At 44.8% G+C, this 19,593-nt stretch overlaps 1 protein-coding gene across 1 annotated transcript in view; it reads left to right on the top strand.

The window, feature by feature from the left end:
* Nucleotides 1–19,593, top strand: part of ASPG (asparaginase) — a 72,528-nt gene that overhangs the window by 26,916 nt on the left and 26,019 nt on the right. Inside the window, exons 7-9 of the mRNA XM_056851248.1 lie at nt 2,149–2,261; nt 5,463–5,648; nt 14,861–14,974. Coding sequence (XP_056707226.1) covers nt 2,149–2,261; nt 5,463–5,648; nt 14,861–14,974 — 413 coding nt within the window. The remainder of the gene's footprint in view (nt 1–2,148; nt 2,262–5,462; nt 5,649–14,860; nt 14,975–19,593) is intronic.

Raw genomic sequence — 19,593 nt, 5'->3', positions numbered from 1 at the left:
TGTCTTTTAAACATGTGTGAAATATGTGTTGCGTCGACGCCTGGCAAGGTGGCTTTGCTGAGGGTTTCTTCCTTCCCCCCTCCCAAGGCGCATGGTAATAGAGGTGCCCTTGTTCAGTCAGAGGAAGTTGGGATTGAAATATCAGAATGTGTTTTTATACACTAGAGCGCCTTCATGCCATCCTCGCGCAAAGCGCCTAAAATACTGCACACCGAATGGTTCAGTAGCGCCGAACTGTGACATTACCCTTGCAGATTAGTCTGTGAGTATGGCCTATGTCAAAATTCGGCGGCTTGTTAAATTCTCACGGGAGGGAGCACCACACCCGTTGGATTGGATCGAAGTCCATCAGTGAGCAGATGGCACTTCTGCTTGGGCATGGGGAGGGGGGGGCTCTGTAGTTTGCACACAGTCCCTTCTTCTGCTGCATCCCACACTGATCTTTGGGAGTCTGTTGATGTTTAGGAGCAGCTTTCAAGGTGGCATGGAGGTTATGCCCTGACCTGAATGGACCAGGCTGCCCCGATCTCATCAGATCTTGTTAGCTAAGCAGGGTCTGCCCTGGTTGGTATTTCAGTGGGAAACCACCAAGGAATCGCTATGGATGTGATAATATTTGGATGGGAGACCCCCAGGGTTGCTATGCTGAGGAGGTTTTTAAACACTTGAAGCTGCCTTATACTGAATCAGACCCTCGGTCCATCAAAGTCAGTATTGTCTACTCAGACCGGCAGCGGCTCTCCAGGGTCTCAGGTAGAGGTCTTTCACATCACCTACTTGCCTGGTTCCTTTAGCTGGAGATGCTGGAGATTGAACATGGGACCTTCTGCCTATCAAGCAGGTGCACTACCACTGAGCCACAGCCCCTCCCCTAAATACTGAGCTGGACAGAGAAAAACACTGGGGAAAACAGAGATGGAGGTTTTAAAACAGAGGCTAGATGGCCATCTGTCAGCAATGCTGATTCTGTGAAGTTAGTTAGATCATGAGAGGGAGGGCAGGAAGGGTTGCGTCAGTGTTTGGCTCTTGTGGCCCTTTCTTACATGGCCAGGTTAATGCCGATTGCCACTTTGGCATCAGGAAGCAATTTTCCTCCCGGCCAGATTGGCCAGGGATCCTGGAGGGTTCCCCCCGATCTTCTGGGCTTGGAGTAGGGGGTCACTGGGGCTGTGGAGGGAGGTGGTTGTGAATTTTCTGCATTGTGTAGGGAATTGGACTAGATGACCCTGGTGGCCCCTTCAAATTCTATGATTCTATGAAGGCAATGGCAAACCGCCTCTGTTAGCCTCTTGCCTTGAAGACCCTACTGGGTTTCCATAAGTTGGCTGCAACTTGATGGCAGTTTGAACACACGCACACATACACATACGGAGGTCGCATGAGACAAGGGCCAAACCAGAGACAGCAGTGGCATCTATGTTCACAGACATAATTCAGGCCTAAAAAGCTACTATAAACCTCCCCCCCCACCAACTGAGGTTGCAATTTTTGTTTTGGCTGTCAAGTCACAGCTGACTGATGGCGACCCCATAGGGTTTTCAAGGCAAGAGATATTCGGAGGTAGTTTGCTGTTTCCTGTTTCTGCTTCACACCCCTGGTATTCCTTGGAGGTCTCCCATCCAAATACTTGCCAGGGTCAAGGCTGAGAGTGTGTGACTGGCTCAAGGTCACCCAGTAAGCTTCCATGGCAGAGTTGGGATTCAAACCTGGGTTTCCCAGATCCTAGTCCGACACCTTAACCCACTGCACCATGCTGGCTCAAGGTTGTTACACTGGAAGATTATTAACTCTTCCCCATGTGTCAGTTTCCTGATTGGAGTTGGTCTCCTGGGCTACTGAGGAAGAAGGGTGCCTATACTATGCCTGTCTTTCCCTAGCATAGCTAAAAACAAACCAGGGGTATCAGGTTCAACAGGGAGAACAGCTAATAACTTCACCCCTGTTTTGTGACCCTAATCTACATCAGATTCCTTGGTGGCGTCTATGTATAGTAAAATTGCACATCGGTGCTCCCTGAAATCATGCGTTGCTTGGCCTGAAAAAGTTTATGGTCAAGGCTTCGGGGGTAGGAAAGTGTGCTTTAAATTGAGGTGGTCAGGAAAGCCCATAAAATGTAAGTATTCTGTGTTTTCTTTGTTATACTAACAGTTAACTGGGAAACCGTATGGAGATCCAATACCACCAAGAAGTTTGAGGTCCACACCAACATGAACAGCAATGTTGGGATACTGCGGATCTTCCCAGGGATCACCACCGCAGCGGTAAATTCCTCCTGCCTCAGTTTATTTATTTACTTTATATCCCGCCTTTCTCCCCAATGGGGATCCAAAGGGTCTTACATCATTCTCCTCTCCTCTGTTTTATCCTCACAGCAGCCCTGTAAGGTAGGTGGGGCTGAGAGAGTGTGACAGGCCCAAGGTCACCCAGCAGGTTTCCGTGGCAGAGTGGGTTTCCCAGAGCCTAGTCTGACACTTTAACCACTACACCACGGTGCCTAGAAGCATCTCAAGAAGGAAAACGTATGATGACACCAAAGTGTAGGAGTGCAGATTACGAGTAACTAGCAGCAAGAAAAGACCCTGGTATTACCAAGCCGCTCCCAGAGTGCTTTTGTGCTATTTATTTTTAATCAGCAATCCCATAGTATTCGTGGAATAAGAAGAGCTGGTTTTTATAACCCGCTTTTCTAGACCTTTAAGGAGTCTCAGAGCGGCTTATAATCGCCTTCCCCTCCCCACAACAGACACCTTGTGAGGTAGTTGGGGCTGGGGGAGTTTGGAGGGAACTGTGATTGGCCCAAGGTCCCCCAGCAGGCTTCATGAGTAGTAGTGGGGAAACCAACCCGGTTCACCAGATTAGTGTCTGCTGCTCATGTGGAGGAGTGGGGAATCAAACCTGGATCTCCAGATTAGTAGAAGAAGAAGAGTTGGTTTTTATATGCCGAATTTCTCTACCGCTTAAGGGAGAATCAAACCGGCTTACAATCACCTTCCCTTCCCCTCCCCACAACGGACACCCTGTGAGGAAAGTGGGGCTGAGAGAGCTGTGACTAGCCCAAGGTCACCCAGCTGGCTTCATGTGGAGGAGTGGGTAAACAAAGACAATTCACCTGATTAGCCTCCGCCGCCCATGTGGAGGAGTGGGGAATCAAAGCCGGTTCTTCGGATCAGAGTCCACCGGTCCAAACCACTGCTTGGCCACTACACCAAGCCTCTCCTAACCACTGTTTTAATTATTTTTATCAAGTTATCACTGCCTGTCCTAAACAGTGGGCTTGATGCCCCCTCCCTCATTATAATCAAAATGTGCACATGAGTTGCATCTCTGGCACATAATACCTTGTCTACTACAAACCATCAGTGCTGACCAAGTGTCTGTTTCAGCTCATCTCTTCCTTCATTGTGTTTTTTCCTATGAATTTTTATGTATAGATATCCCATCCTGTGGGATAGAGGCAGGTAAATACTAGCATTACCTGCTCCCCCATTATGAAAAAAATAACTCCGTATTCTTTTTTGGGGTAAAATATCTGAACACCCCGTTATCTAGATTCCCTATGAGCTGTGTCATTAGATTTATTATCCTGTTCAAAGGCATGCTTGTGATTATCCGTACTTTCAGGATTGACCCTGAGAATGAAAAGCTGTACTACATTCGGACAGTAAGACCCCAAATACTCTAAATCTTTTCAAGAGCTGGCTTCTTCCTATGATGGTGATTAAAAAAAAAACGCATAAAGAAAACCAAAATTCTGTGACATGATATACTTTGGATTTGAAACATCGAAGCGCAGAGCTGGAAGGTATCTCAAGGGTCATCTAGTCTAACCCCCTGCATAAATCAAGAAATTCACAGCTACCTCCCCCCACTCCCCCCAGTGACCCCTGTTTTATGCCCTGAGAAAGCCAAAATACCTTCAGGATCACTGGGCCAATCTGGCCTGAAGGAAAATTCCTTCCTGACCCCAGAGTGGCAATTGGAAATACCCTGGGCATATAAGAAAGGGCCACAAGAGTCTAGCACTGGCTCATCCCTTCTTGCCTTCTTCTCATGATCTGCTTAAATTCATAGTGAGTCATGGAATCAGCATTGCTATCAGATGGCCATCTAGCCTCTGCTTCAAAACCTCCAAAGAAGGAGAGCCCACCACCTTCTGAGGAAGCCTGTTCCACCAAGGAACCACTCGAACTATCAGGAAGTTCTTCCTAATGTTTAGCTGCAAACTCTTTTGATTTAATTTCAACCTATTGGTCTGACCTTCTGGGGCAACAGAAAACAACTCTGCTCCATCCTCTCTGTGATAAATTTAATGAGCATCCCCTCTATTCCCTCATCTAAGTCATTTATAAAGATGAACAACACAGGGTCCAGGACAGATCCCTGAGGCACTCCACTTGTCACTCTTCTCCAAGAGGATGAGAAACTATTAACAAGCATTCTTTGGGTGCGATCTGTCAACCAGTTAGACATCCACCTAACAGTAGTAGGATCCAAACCACATTTTATCAACTTGTTATCAAAAATATGTGGAACCTTATCAAAAAGCCTTACTGAAATCAAGATAAACTATATCCACAGCATTCCCCTGATCCAAAAAAGTAGTAAAAAAGGTTAGTCTGATATGACTTGTTCTTGAGGAACCTGTGCTGGCTCTTTGTAATCACAGCCATCTTCTCCAAATGTACAAGGACTGACAGTTGGATGCTGAATTCTAAAACTGTTATTGTTTAGTTGTCCCTTCAGCACTCATGGCGTTTTTTCCTAGTACAAGAAAACAGCGCACTGCACAAGCAATTTATTATCCGTAGTATGGAGCCAGTGTGGTGTTGTAGTTGGACTAGTGTCTGGGAGTCCCAGGTTCGAATCCCCACTCTGCCATATAAGCTTGCTGGGTGACTTTGGTTTAGAATGTTGTAATGTTGGTGAGGAGAACTTTGTAAGTCATTTTGGGTTCCCATTGGGGAGAAAAAGGTCAAGGTACCGGGTCATTACTGACCCATGGGGTGACGTCACATCCCAACTTTTGCTAGGCAGACTATGTTTACGGTTTGCCATTGCCTTCCCCAGTTGTCTACACTTTACCCCCAGCAAGCTGGGTACTCATATTACCAACCTTGGAAGGATGGAAGTTGAGTCAACCTTGAGCGGCTACCTGCAACTGACTTCCGTCGGGATCGAACTCAGGTGATGAGCAGAGCTTTTGACTGCAGTACTGCAGCTTATCACTGCACCACAGGGCTCGTGTCATTGGGGAGAAAGTGGGTTATAAATGAAATAACAACAATATGACATGGGGAAGAAAATAAAGCAAAGGAAGAGAGGTGGAAATTGGGATAAACAGGGGAAGCACATGTATTCGTTCCAGTGGCAGGTTAGGCTTCGTAGGATAGGGTGTGTGTTTGCACACTGGAGAAAGGTGGGTTTGGAAGGGAGGCTTCTGACCATGTTTTTCTCTCACACAGGTGAAGGCATTTCTTCAGAGCCCAATGGAGGGGGTTGTGCTTGAGACCTACGGAAGTGGGAACGCCCCCAATAACCGCCCAGATTTACTAGAGGAGCTGAAGAAGGCGACCGATCGTGATGTCGTGATACTGAACTGCACCCAGTGTCTGCGAGGAGCTGTGTCTTTAGTGTATGCCACAGGAAAGGTGAGAAAAACGATAGGGCTGTCCACTGCCTATGTAGCGTTGTGTTTGTGGTTAGGGTCTATTGCAGGGGTGGGGGACCTTTTTTCTGCCAAGGGCCATTTGGATATTTATAACATCATTCGTGGGCCATACAAAATTATCAACTTAAAAATTAGCCTGCTATATTTGGTCAAACATTTAGCCAAGAGGCACAACCGGAGACTGCTTCGAGTATCTGCCACATAGAGTGACTCGCTTTTGAGCTCTGCTGTCTGCAGCTGGGATCAAAAGATTCAGGCAGGGCAGCATCCTTCTGAGCTAGAGATCTGCCAGGATCCATAAAGGGCCAGACCAAATGATTTCGCAGGCCTTATACAGCCCCCGGGCCTTACGTTCCCCACCCCTGGTCTATTGGATCATCACAGTTTGTTTGGGTTGGGAGATAAATGTAAATGTTTTCAGTTGGGAAGGAAATACGAACACATTTTAAAGAAATAAATTTGTATCTGTAGGTTGAATTATAAAATTGTATAGATACGGAATTTCCATTGAGTTAGTCATGTTGGACTGTTGCAGTGAAAAAAGTACCCCGCGATGCCTTACTTAAAAACAGATTTATTGAAGCTTCAATTCTTGTGGGCTAGGGTCCATTTAACTAGATACATCAGGTGTAAAATGAAATAATCAGCCAGCGTTCTCAGGTCCTTATGCTGGTTCCACAAAGAAGTAATAGTCTTTTTTTAAAAAAATATATTTTTCAAAACAACACAAAAGAAGAAAAAACACACACATTATACATACACAGTACTCAATACCTACGACAAGACCATCATCCATTACTATTTGGAGCAGATCTAAATCATTCTATACCTTCTGACTTATACTAATAAATCATTTATAAATCTAGAAAGAAATAAGCCTTATAAAGGGTGGAGAAGACCTGAGACTACAATACTTAATTATTATTGTAAAATACTAATATTATATACCAAACCTTTTAATCGACTTATGGAATAAGTACTTAGTAGAACATGAACATTGTTATACAAATCTACTGTTATATATTTTAACCTGTCAGCATAGTATAATATAAGTAATGTGTTATCGTATATTACATATATTGTATAGTTCTGAACGATTATATCTGATCTATAAATCTAAGATAGTAATTCCAAAGAGAAGAAGTAACAGTCTTGTTGGAAATTCTAAGTTCAGTTTCAATAAGTTGATGAAGTGCCGCAAGACCAAATTGTATTTTTTATACACACACACACACACACAAAGCTGGATTAGATTTAGATGAAGGGGCTGTGGCTCAGTGGTAGAGCATCTGCTTGGCATGCAGAAGGTCCCAGGTTCGATCCCCGGCATCTCCAGTTAAAGGGACTAGGCAAGTAGGGGATGTGAAAAACCCCTGCCTGAGACCCTGGAGAGCTGCTGCCAATCTGAGTAGACAATCCTTACTTTGATGGACCAAGGGGCTGATTCAGTATAAGGCAGCTTCATGTGTTCATGTGAAGGCGGAGTGAAAATTGGAGGAAGGAACATTAACAATTTAAGATATGCAGATGATACCACATTACTGGCAGAAAATAGTGAAGACTTGAAACGGCTACTGATGAAGATTAAAGCAGAAAGTGCCAAAGCAGGATTACAGCTGAACATCAAGAAGACAAAAGTAATGAATACTGGAGAATTACTCAACTTTAAGGTTGGCGATGAATAAATTGAAATAGTTAAAGATGATTAGTTAGGCATGAAAATTGTGTGCCCAGTTTAGGCATTAACTGGTGGAAGTGGCTAGTCAAATTTGGGGCATAATAAAAAAAACAAGGCATTAAACTGCAAGTCCCAACTTCAAGACTTGACACTACCACTTAAACCTGGTCCCCACCCAACTCTTCAGATCATATCAGGGCTGGGCTGAAAATGACATTAAGTCTGCCACTCGTTTTAAGCTTTCTGGAGACATCTGATCAAGATCCCAGCGCACCATCAAATATTTGGGAGGGATGAGTATGTACTAGGGTTTTTCAGTCATCTTCGTTATCTTGAAGACCTGTGGACATTCATACCTGTCACACCCAAACATATATGGCAGCCCTTAAACCACTTAAACACATAAGGGGAAGGGAAGTAGCTCAGTGGTAGAACATCTGCTTGGCATGCAGAAGGTCCCAGGTTCAGTCCCCGGCATCTCCAGTTAAAGGGACCAGGCAAGTAGGTGATGTGAAAGGCCTCTGCCTGAGACCCGGCAGAGCTGCTGCCAGTCTGAGTAGACAATAGTCACTTGGATAGATCAAGGGTGTGATTCAGTATAAGGCAGCTTCATGTGTTCATGTGTTCAAACATGTCTGAAGTATGCTCAAGGATTTCCAAAATAATACAGTCATCATCCGGTCATGCTTCATCCTTATAAAGACCAAGTACGTCCAGATATTGTTTTGGTTATGAAAATTTGACCATCCATTACTTTTTTTCACATCGCTTAAGTATTTCACCACTCTCAAAAGAGAGATGGGAAGGTAGGATCTTGAAGAAGGCTCTGATGGATCAAAAGTACTAAATTTGAATCTGAGTTGTCTCCCTTCCCATACAAGCAGACAAATACTCTTCCTAGTTCTTTGTATGAAAGATACCCGCCTACATATTTTTGTTCTGATTAATGCTATACAGTCTTGTGATACTATCACAGCATACTGTATATGCATAATAATAAAAATTGGTTGCATGTGTGTGTGTGAGTGTGTGTAAGCACCATCATGCCGCTTCCAACTCATGGCGACCCTATGAATCAATGTCCTTCAAAACATCCTATCGTTAACAGCCTTGCTCAGGTCTTGCAGGTTGACGGTCGTGGCTTCCTTCATTGAGTCAATCCACCTCATGTTGGGTCTTCCTCTCTTCCTGCTGCCTTCAACTTTTCCTAGCATTATTGTCTTCTCCAGTTTTGTCTTGTCTTCTCACGTAACCAAAGTATAAAAGCCTCAGTTTAGTCATTTTAGTTTCTAGGGAAAGCTCTGACTTGATTTGATCTGGAACCCACCGATTTGTCTTTTTGGCGGTCCATGGTATTGTGAGGGTCTCTGTCTATGTGTCTCTGCTTCCCATCACCTGCTTTGTTATCAGTGAACTCGTAAAAGCAGTTCACACCTTCTGGTCTCAGGCGCCAGGCCTGATTGCCCCAAGTATCCTCCCCCCCGCTGTTCTTCCTGTCAGTACTCCCTCAGGCCGATGCGGCCTTGGAAGTGTGATAGCTTCACCAGACTTCCTGGGACTCGTCTGATGTTTTGTATTATGCCAAGCTTGTAACTTCCCATAACAATAAGTGTGAACCCCAGTGCCCCAGTGCCCTGGAGTCAATATATTCTGTAAACCCGAATAGCCCCTCACTTGCAACTTTCTACCTGTGCCTGTCTCATCTCCTGATGTCTTCAATAAATCCTTTGTTTCTTTACCACCGTCTGAACATTTGATTTGGAGAAGCAAACTCAGAGAGAGGGGATCTCTCACATTAAGTTGCAAGTCCTTGCCTCTCGGACTGCTGCTGTACCTTTTGGGACAGAATGCAAGGCGACGAGGAAAACACCCCTACTACCCCTGTGGCACCGAAGGAACCGGTGGTGCCGGAGAAACTGGACCCCCCGGTCGGAGAGGACCTTCCTCGGGATCGAGTGTAGCCTGAGGACGTGTGTGACGAACAGTTTAGCCAAGCCCTGGGCTGAAGGAAGACCTGCACATGGAACGAAATGGACCTGTTTGGAAAAGAGGTCCGTGATTACCCAGAGAACCGTCTTTCCCCGACTAGGAGGTAGGTCGGTGATAAAATCCATGGCGATGACTTCCCAGGGACGGGAGGGGTTCTCAAGCGGTTTGAGAAGCCCTGGGGGTTTTCCCATCCGTCTTTTAGCTGTGGCGCAAGTGGGGCAGCTGCGCACATACAGCTCTACATCGGATCTCATACCGGGCCACCAGAACTGCCTCCGTACCAGGTGAAGAGTTTTTATGAAACCGAAATGACCCGCCAACCTGGCACCATGTACAAGTCCCAATACCTCTTTACGAAGGGAGGATGGGACATACAGTTTTCCCCCTTGCACCCACCAGGTGTTGGTTCGTTCCAAGCCAGTGGGGAGGAGATGGTGCTCCTCCTCCTGTAAGGAGGCGTCCCGGAGCCGCTGTTGGAAGGCTTCCGGGATACCTTTGAGCGTAGGGGGGGTCTCTGGTTGTTGGGCTTGGAACCGGGTAGTGACGGCTAAGCTAGGAACCTCCCCTCGCTGCTCGGGAGTGAACAGGGAGTCGATTGGGCGATCGAAATCGTTGCGATACTGGGGAAGTCGTGACAAAGCGTCGGCTAGGGCATTTTCTTTGCCAGGGACATGCTTGAGGGTGAACCGGAACTTTGCGAAGAATTGGGCCCACCGAATTTGTTTGGCGTTGAGCTTTCTAGCTCCCTTGAGAGCCTCGAGATTCTTGTGATCGGTACACACTTCAAACGGCAGTTCGGCACCTTCTAAAAAGTGCCTCCATATGGTGAGGGCATGTTTGACCGCCGCCGCCTCCTTCTCCCAAATAGCCCAGTTGATTTCGGACTGGGAAAACTTCTTGGAGAAGTAGGCGCATGGCCTCAACCGCCCCCCTTCATCCCTCTGCAATAGGGCCCCGCCCATGGCCACATCCGAGGCATCCACTTGCACCACAAAAGGCTTGGTGCAATCCGGGTGAGCCAAAACGGGTTCGGATGAAAAAAGCAGCTTTAAACGTTCAAAAGCTTGCTGGCACTGGGGGGACCATTGCAAACGGGCTGAGGGAAGCGCGGCGCTAGCCCCCTTGTCCTTGGTACGCAACAGGGCAGTGAGAGGAAGCGCAACTTGGGCAAAGTTGGGAATGAAGTTCCGGTAAAAGTTAGCAAATCCCAAAAACTGCTGAAGCTGGCGGCGGGTAGTGGGGGGTTCCCAATCTCGCACCGCTTGGACCTTTGCGGGGTCCATTTCTAACCCTTGGTGGGAAATCGCGTACCCAAGAAATGTAATGGAAGGTTGGTGGAACTCACATTTGGATACCTTAGCATACAGTTTGTGCTCCCGCAGCCGCTGGAGCACTTCTCGCACTAGGCGCACATGTTCTTCCATGGTTTCAGAGTAAATAAGGATGTCATCGAGAAATACCACCACCCCCCGAAACAGCAAATCATGTAAAACCTCATTAATCAATTGCATAAACACACTGGGAGCCCCCGAAAGTCCGAAAGGCATGACTAGGTATTCAAACATTCCAAAACAGCTGGAAAAGGCCGTTTTGGGTTCGTCTCCTTCTTTAATGCGAATGCGGTGGTATGCTTCCACCAAGTCCAGTTTGGTGAAGATTCGGCCCTCCTTTAATTGTGCTAGAAGGTCGGGAATAAGAGGGAGAGGGTAAGCGTTAGACTGGGTGACCGCGTTTAGCCTACGAAAGTCAATACACAGTCTTAGATCTCCCGTTTTTTTCTTCACAAAGAAGGCTGGGGCCGAATAAGGAGCTTTGGAAGGGCGTATGAAACCCCTCGCCAAGTTGGCATCCAGATAGTCCCGTAACACCGCCTTCTCACTAGGGCTCATGGGATAGACCTTCCCTTTAGACAGCTTGCCATCCCCCACAATTTCGATGGCACAGTCCGTCTCTCTGTGGGGAGGTAGTTCGTCACATTCTCTAACATCAAAGACATCCGCAAACTGCGAGTATTCTGTGGGCAGTTGAGGAGGAACGGAGGTTGGGGTGGGGGACCCTACCAATGCGGCGGCCGGAGTCCTGAGTACCCGTTCCTTGATTTGGAGAAGCAAACTCAGAGAGAGGGGATCTCTCACAGGTATCCTTAAAACTCTCATTCAACACCATTTCAAGCGAATCAACTTTCTTCCTGTCGTCTGTCTTCGTTGTCTAACTTTCACATATATACATAGTAATGAGGAACACTTTGGTATGAGTTATCTTGATCTTGGTCACCAGCAACACATGTTTACACTTAAGGATCTTTTCTAGCTCCTTCATGGCTGCCCTTCCCAGTCTCGATCTCCTCCTAATTTCTTGGTTGCAGGCTCCCTTTTGGTTGCTGACAGAGCCAAGGAACAGACATTACAGTGGACTATTGAGACGTGAAAAGGCACATCTCCTCTTTGCCTTTCTCATTTAATTAATAGGCCAGCTCTTAGGAATGTGGCTGTCTTTCTAATGATAGGCTCTTTTTATTGCCTTGGCTTTTCCTAGTAGTGTGTTGACACTTACATTTTCTCTAGGAAAAGGAAGTGTTGCATCCGTCCCTGTAATAATGTAAAGAGATGAAAGCAAGAAGTATCAGATGTACATCTTCAATATGAGTTGAAGTAGTTCCCATTGAAAGTGTGAAAGTGTGAAACTACTAGATTATGGGATCATTCTATAGGACCAGCTACCTGTAATCTGATCTGATGTTGTATGTGTAGTTTGAGGGTTGCTCGTTAAGAGTCTTGCATTGAAGTTGCAGTGATTAAAAAAAATTATTGCATAGGTGTGGCACAGCTAGAAGTTGAATTATGGACTTCTGTGGTAATGATCATGGCCAATGTGCTAAATGCTGTTCCACATATTTCTCAGCAGCAAACTCAGGTTTGTTGCCGGTTTTGCCCTAAGCCTATGCCAGCTCTTTCATGGAGTATTTTGTTTATTTCTTTATTTGATTTGATTTATTTGATTCCCGCCTTTCTCCCCTGTGGGTACCCAAAGTATCTTACATCGGTTTCCGTTCCTCCTTTTTAATCCTTACAACAACCCTGTGAGGTAGGTTAGGCTGAGAGAGTGTGACTGGCCCAAGGTCACCCAGCAAGCTTCCAGGGCACGAGTGGGGATTTGAACCTTGGTCTCCCAGATCCTCTTAACCACTACACCACTCTGGAGTAATGGGGTGTGATGGTTTGTTGAGCCTGTGGGCACTTTTGGGTTCTTCCTGCAGACACAAAGGTAAAGGCTTCTGGCCTCTTTGGAAGCACCTCCTACATCTGATGAAATGAGCTTTGACTCATGAAAGCTTATACCTTGGAAAATTTTGTTGGTCTCTAAGGGGCTACCGGGCTTGAATTTTGTTCTACAGACCAACATGGCTACCCACCTGAAACTACACCAGAGGTCAACTCTTTTCTTTGGGCCAGAGATCATTTGGGGAAGAAGGAAGTGGGCACAGAAAACCCACTGTTGGACACCATGATGAACATAAGAAAGGCCATGCTGGATCAGACCAAGGCCCATCAAGTCCACCAGTCTGTTCACACAGTGGCCAACCAGGTGCCTCTGGGAAGCCCCCAAACAAGACGACTGCAGCAGCACTGTCCTGCCTGTGTTCCACAGCACCTAATATAACATGCATGCTCCTCTGATCCTGGAGAGAATAGGTATGCTGAAAAATGCTAAAATTACAAATATATAAATTTTAATAAGGTGCACAATCAAGTTTTTAAGACCTCTACCATAGGCAAGACTTTCACATTCAATATATACAAACATAAACACCTGTGATGTACAATCTTACATTGACCAAAGTAGGATCCAAAAAGGACGCGTTTCGGCCTGAGAAGGCCTTCCTCAGTGGTCAGTCCTAGAGTTATAATTTAGCACACATCCTAATGATATAATTGTGTTCGGTCCTTTTTGGATCCTACTTTGGTCAATGTAAGATTGTACATCGCAGGTGTTTATGTTTGTATATATTGAATGTGAAAGTCTTGCCTATGGTAGAGGCCTTATGTTTTTAACTTGATTGTGCACCTTATTAAAATTTATATATTTGTAATTTTAGCATTTTTCAGCTCAACCTCTTCGGTTTGGAATCAGCATTTTGGTTGAGTTCCATTTGGTTCCCCCTCCCTTCTTTTCTTGTTGTTTTTCGAGAATAGGTATGCATTATGACTAGTATTCATTTTGACTAGTAGCCATGGGTAGCCCTCTCCTCCATGAACATGTCCACTCCCCTCTTCAAGCCTTCCAAGTTGGCAGCCATCACCACATCCTGGGGCAGGGAGTTCCACAATGCCCATGAGCATCATGTTGGGGATCACTAGTGTAGGGGTTTGGGCTAAGGTTGGAGTCAGATCCCTCCTCTGATGTGTTCACTGGATAACTGTGGGCCAGCCGGTCACACATCTTCATTTTGACCTACCTCACATGGTTGTGAGGATAAAAGGAGAGGCATATGTATGCTGCTTCCCTCATCTCCTTGAATGAGAGGCAGAATAAAGATTAAGTAAATAAAATAAAACTCACCATCTGTGTGATACAGGTGTTTGCCTGATCCGCACCTTTCAGGTTTAGAACTTTCCAAGCTTAGGTATACAGCTACAGAATGTAAGATGTGAAGAGGTTAGTTAGTAGAATTAATTCTCACCCTTCCATTTGAGGATAGACCACGATGGGTAGCCGTGTTAGTCTGTCTGCAGCAGTAGAAAAGAGCAAGAGTCCAGTAGCGCTGTAAAGACTAACAAAACTTCTGGCAGGGTATGAGCTTTTGTGAGTCATAGTTCAGATACAGCTAGAATCACTCTTCTCAAGGATAGATGGGGCAAAAACGCATGGTCGCTTTAGCCTCCTTTATTCCCTGTTTCAGCCAGGATTCAGCCAGGATCGAACGCATGCGTTTCGCCGAACTTGTGTTCGATCCTGGCTAAATCCTGGCTGAAACAAGGAATTAAGGAGGCTAAAGCGACCATGCGTTTTTGCCCCGTGGACTCACATTCTAGCTGTATCTGAAGAAGTGAGCTGTGACTCACGAAAGCTCATACCCTGTCAGAAATTTTTTTAGTCTTCAAGGTGCTACTGGACTCTTTTCTATTGATTCCATTTGAGGAGTGTAGGAACACATGAACGTATGAAGCTGCCTTATACTGAATCAGACCCTTGGTCCATCAAAGTCAGTATTGCCTACTCAGACTGGCAGCGGCTCTCCAGGGTCTCAGGCAGAGGTCTTTCACATCACCTCCTTGTCTAGTCCCTTTAACTGAAGATGCCGGGGATTGAACCTGGGACCTTCTGCATGCCAAGCAGAGGCTGTACAACTGAGCCATCAAGGAATCAAGCCACATTCCAAGAGAAGTCGATTGAACAGCTCTAGTTTATTTTTTTAATACAAATTTTAAAGGTAAACAAAAAATTACAGTAGCCTACAAAAAATGCATACAAACAATTCATTAATCAAGCACGTGTTTGTGTTTCTTTTTTATCGTCGACCAAAGACACTCCTGGATGTGGGAGTAATTCCAGGAGCAGATATGACACCTGAAGCTGCTCTTGCAAAGCTGTCCTACGTCCTGGGCAAACCCCAACTTAACTTGGCCGAGAAGAGAAAGGTAAATGTTCTTCTGAGTTTAGAATCTGCGGAAGTGGTTCCATCATGCACACAGGCAGTTTCAGATTTGTGTTTCTCAGACAGCAGCCCCTCTGCCCTACTTGCCTGTCCAACCTCTTGTGAATTTGAAACTACTTCATAATAGCTGGAGATACTGTGTGTGTGCGCGCGCGCACGTGTGTGTGCAAAATGCTATTAAGTCACAACGGACTTATGGTGACCCCAGCAAGGGGCTTTCAAGTGAGATGCAGAGTCTTTGTTGAGATAAATCGTGATCTTGTGGATCATAAATTAGACACACAAAGTTCAAGACACATTGCTTTCCTTCAGTAAATATAGAGGTTTACTATGTCAAAAGCCCTGACCTGGATGGCCCAGGCTAGCCTGATCTCTTCAGATCTCAGAAGCTAAGCAGGGTCAGCCCTGGTTATTATTTGGAGGGGAGACCACCAAGGAATACCAGGGTTGCTGTGCAGAGGAAGGCACTGGCAAACCACCTCTGTTAGTCTCTTGCCATGAAACCCCCCCCCCAAAAAAAGGGGGTCGCCATACGTCGGCTGCGACTTGACGGCACTTTACACACACACTATGTCAAAAAGAGGATAAACTTGGAATACAGATTAATAACTCATATCTACCATTTGCTTCCTAAACTGTTGCCAGCATGTGGCTAACAGGCTCTAAGGCTTAAAACATAGTAAAGAATATAGTTAACATTCTCTACTAGAGGAAGAAGAAGTGAAAAGAAGTAAGTCTCTTTTTAACCAAAATGGCAGTTCAACTGAAGCTTCTAGAATCGCGCCAGAACATCACATGACCAATAGTTCTTGATCTGACCAATCAACACTTGCCCAGTGACTAGCACCATGCCCCTGAGTCAATGTAAATGAAACACAAACATTTAACTCTTTTTGTAATCCTGGCAGAGACAAAACTTGTATACTAATTCCCAACAGTCTTCCTTGGCGGTCTCCTTTCCGAGTACCGACCCTGCATAACTTCCGAGATCTGATGAGATCGGGCTATACCATGCCGCCAGAGATACTATATAGGGATCTAAACTGTAAAAGCAAAACATGGTGGCCATTTATGCAGGGTCGATTTTGATGCTCGCGCAAAGCTCCTTTTTTAAATCCGACCTTTAAAATGCCTAATCACAGTCCCCATGCAAGAGGAGGAAGCCAAACAAATTCCTCCCCCCCCCACTCGCCTGTTTCTTCGTTTGCATAGCCGTTAGCAATCGTCGTTTGCATAGCTAGAACTTCCGGTGCTGACGCTGGGCTGAGTGCCACGTCCTCCCAGGGGCTCCTGGGGGGAATCCAAGTTTGCGTGTAATTTGGGGTGATTTACCACACCCCAATCCAGCCCTTGCAAGTGGGCTGGGAAGCAGGAATTCCCTGCAGCCATCTATGCGGTTTGATCTCCTGAATACTCCGAGGGAGCTTCATTAAGTCCCCCGGAGATTCAGACGTTGATCCCGTGGGCACGAAGGGATTGAAATCACCAGAGCGCAACTTCGGCATTAGACTCTACCCTCCAGCACCTTATAAACATCATAAGGACTACATTAAGATTAGAACCTTGCCTCCAGACGCCCAAGTGAGTAGATAAGAATCTTTCGTTCTTCACTGGCGTTATCGAATAACAGGGGGTAGAAGAAAATATTACTGGTAACTGTGTTCCTCCCTTAATTGAACTGGATGATTTTGCTGCATGAGATCCATCAGACAAAGCAGCAGGAGCCTTATCAAACTGATCAGCTTAAACTAAAACAACGAGCTTGAATGATTGACTTAAGATCTGCCAATCCGACGCGTCCTTAAAGGAAGGGGAGGGAGAAGCCTTTGAGAATTTGTCCGAGTCCTCCAGCCACGTTTTACAACAAAGAGGATATTCTGGACCGGAAGACTCTGTGCTTCATATATCCCTCTCTATTGTTCTGCAAGCAAATCAACAGGAAGCAGGTCGTAGGACCGGAAATTCGTCTCACTCGTGTTACACTAAAACCATTCCTGAAGGTAACAACCATAGAGAAGAGACGATAGAAGGTCCGCGATGAGGTAATTCCTGGAATACTTCCTGGTTCTGCCGATCTAGAGCGTCTGGTAAAACTCGTTGGTATTTTCAACTTTAAAAAGTTATTTTAAGCCTAAATACTTATTTTTTCAACCCGAAAAAGATACTAAGCTGGTCAATGAAATATTCTTTATTAACTACATGCAATGGACTCCTGCTAGACGACCACCAATTTCTTAACTAAGTTACTTATGTAAATGTCTGGAACCTCTCCCTGATCTGGCTTAATTCATAGCCCTGCCTTTACGAAATTAAAGGAAACTTTACAGAATTTAACCATGGAAAAAAAAGTGCAGGACATGCTTGCTAAACATTCTGAGGCGACAATTAAACAATTAAAACAGATATCAACACAGATGGCTCAACTGATTTCAATGATGACGACTCTTGACCAATCATCACAGATATGTAATCAGAAGTTGGATCTGGTTATAGAAGGCATAAAAGATATGAAGGTTCAAATGATGGCTACCAATACAGACATGCAAGTAATGGATTCTTCTGTCAAAAAAGTTATGGAAGAATACAAGGATACAAAGAAGAAGACAGAAGTCCAAGAAGGTAACCAGCTTGTGACAATGAGAACAGACATGCAAGAAATGGACTTTTCATCTAAAAAAGTTATGGAAGGACGTGTGGATATAAGGAAGAAGAGAGCAGGTCAAGGAAAACAAATTGAAGCCATGAGGGAGATGAAGGCCAGAAAGAATTTTTTTTGGTTATGCAACCTGCCTGAGGAAATGAGAGAGAATAAAGAGATCCTGTTCCCATATCTGACTGACTTATTTCAGTTGCAGAAGTAAGTATTAGACCATGGTTAAAGGACTGATTTAAATATGATTGCTGGATTGGAAGGCTTTGACAGTGTGGATGGGTGGCATGGCTATTTATGATGTAGTGGAATTAAGATTTAGACATCATTTAGGGATTATGTAAACAAGACCTCCTTATATAGACTATCGATGTGATATAAATATATAGTGGAATTATCAATATTAATGTGATTATCATTTCAAGGAAAATGTTGGAATGTAGTAAGGATATTGGTTTTTTCTTTTCCTTTTTTATAAGGGGTGGACTTGTGATATGGATTTGGGATATGATTTACAATGAAATAAGATTGATTAAACAGAAAAATATCCCTAAAATATTGGAGATGATGTTACTTAGTATGATTAAATTTATGTTAACATGGCTGCAAGATTATTTTAGGCAGCCAAATGGAAAGGGACAAATGTTTCAGAATAAAGGGATTAAATCATTTAAATGTTAGAACTGGTGGAGTTGGAGAAATTAGGGAAAATGGGAGGCTTGGATGAATCATTGTGACAATGTATAAGATCTGGGGAAAATGGAAGGTTACCTTTTACTCTGATCCAGAATGTAAAATTTTATATAACATGAAACTTTAGAATGAGATTAATATTAGGATCAGAATATGTTAACGAAGGATAGCAACACTTTATTAAGAGGTAGATGGAGGTGATGGGGAAGTCGTTTTATTTTTATGTTTATTGGAAATTAAGACAACAATTGATGTAATTGTGATTTTGACATTATTTTTACATTGTTAAAATTATGAAGAATTTATAGTTTTGAAAAATCAATAAAATTTATTTTAAAAAAAAGCAATCGTCGTTTGCATAGCTAACCCACGGTGTGATTCGTCATGCTTCCTTGAGTGGATGCTTTGAGGTGGGGGCCGAGGCGGGGACAGAGCAAATTAAAAAGGTCGCATTAAAGGTCGCTTTTCTTCGCATTAAGAAATGCAAAGCAGGTATGCGCCGGCTTCGTAGTGACTTTTGGGATGACAGTTCAGCGTGAAGAACTCAAAAAAATATGCGGGGCACTTCAGCCTGGAATGTGCTGCTAATTACCAAGCATAAACGGCCAGTGTATGAGCGGGTGTTGTGGGTTCGTTTTTCATCCCTTAGAAAGAAGAGATAGAAATGTTGCTGGTGAATCATTCCACTTCTCTGAAACATCTAGGATTGGGCATTGGGAAGATTTCCTCCCCCCCTTCCTAAATAACACAAGAGAACATGTCCTTGCATAGCAAATCGGTGTCTTTGCCCCCCTGAAAAGGAACGATAAACATTCCCAGCTCATAACACCTACAGTGTTTTCCTTTTTTTCTATTTTTTTTCTTTTTAAGGCATGCCTAAACAGTACTAACTCTGGGGGGAAGCCTTCCTTCCCACAACACTCCTTGCTGTCTTGGCTTTACAAAGCCATGTTTCCAGATGGTTATCACCACCAACTGCATTCCCAGGCTCGCCCTCTCTAATAAAGCAATTCTGCATTGCAAAAACTGTGGAACCCCCCTCCCCACCCCAATCCAGCAAATCTCATTATGCACACATGGCTTCTGCTTTTTCTGGAACAGTCACAGAACCTCTTCAGTCCCCCTTTTCATGAGGTTCAGAAATGGCTTCCGGGGTGGTGGAGATACAGTTTGGAAAAAGACTGAGAAGCCATCTTGGGGGGAGGGAGGGGCTGTGGCTCAGTGGTAGAGCATCTGCTTGGCATACAGAAGGTCCCAGG

This window comes from Euleptes europaea, chromosome 6, assembly GCF_029931775.1.
Source record: "Euleptes europaea isolate rEulEur1 chromosome 6, rEulEur1.hap1, whole genome shotgun sequence".
In the NCBI taxonomy this organism is placed as follows: Eukaryota; Metazoa; Chordata; class Lepidosauria; order Squamata; family Sphaerodactylidae; genus Euleptes; species Euleptes europaea.
Note: the sequence above shows the minus strand (reverse complement) of the source record. Positions and strands in the feature narration are given on the sequence as shown.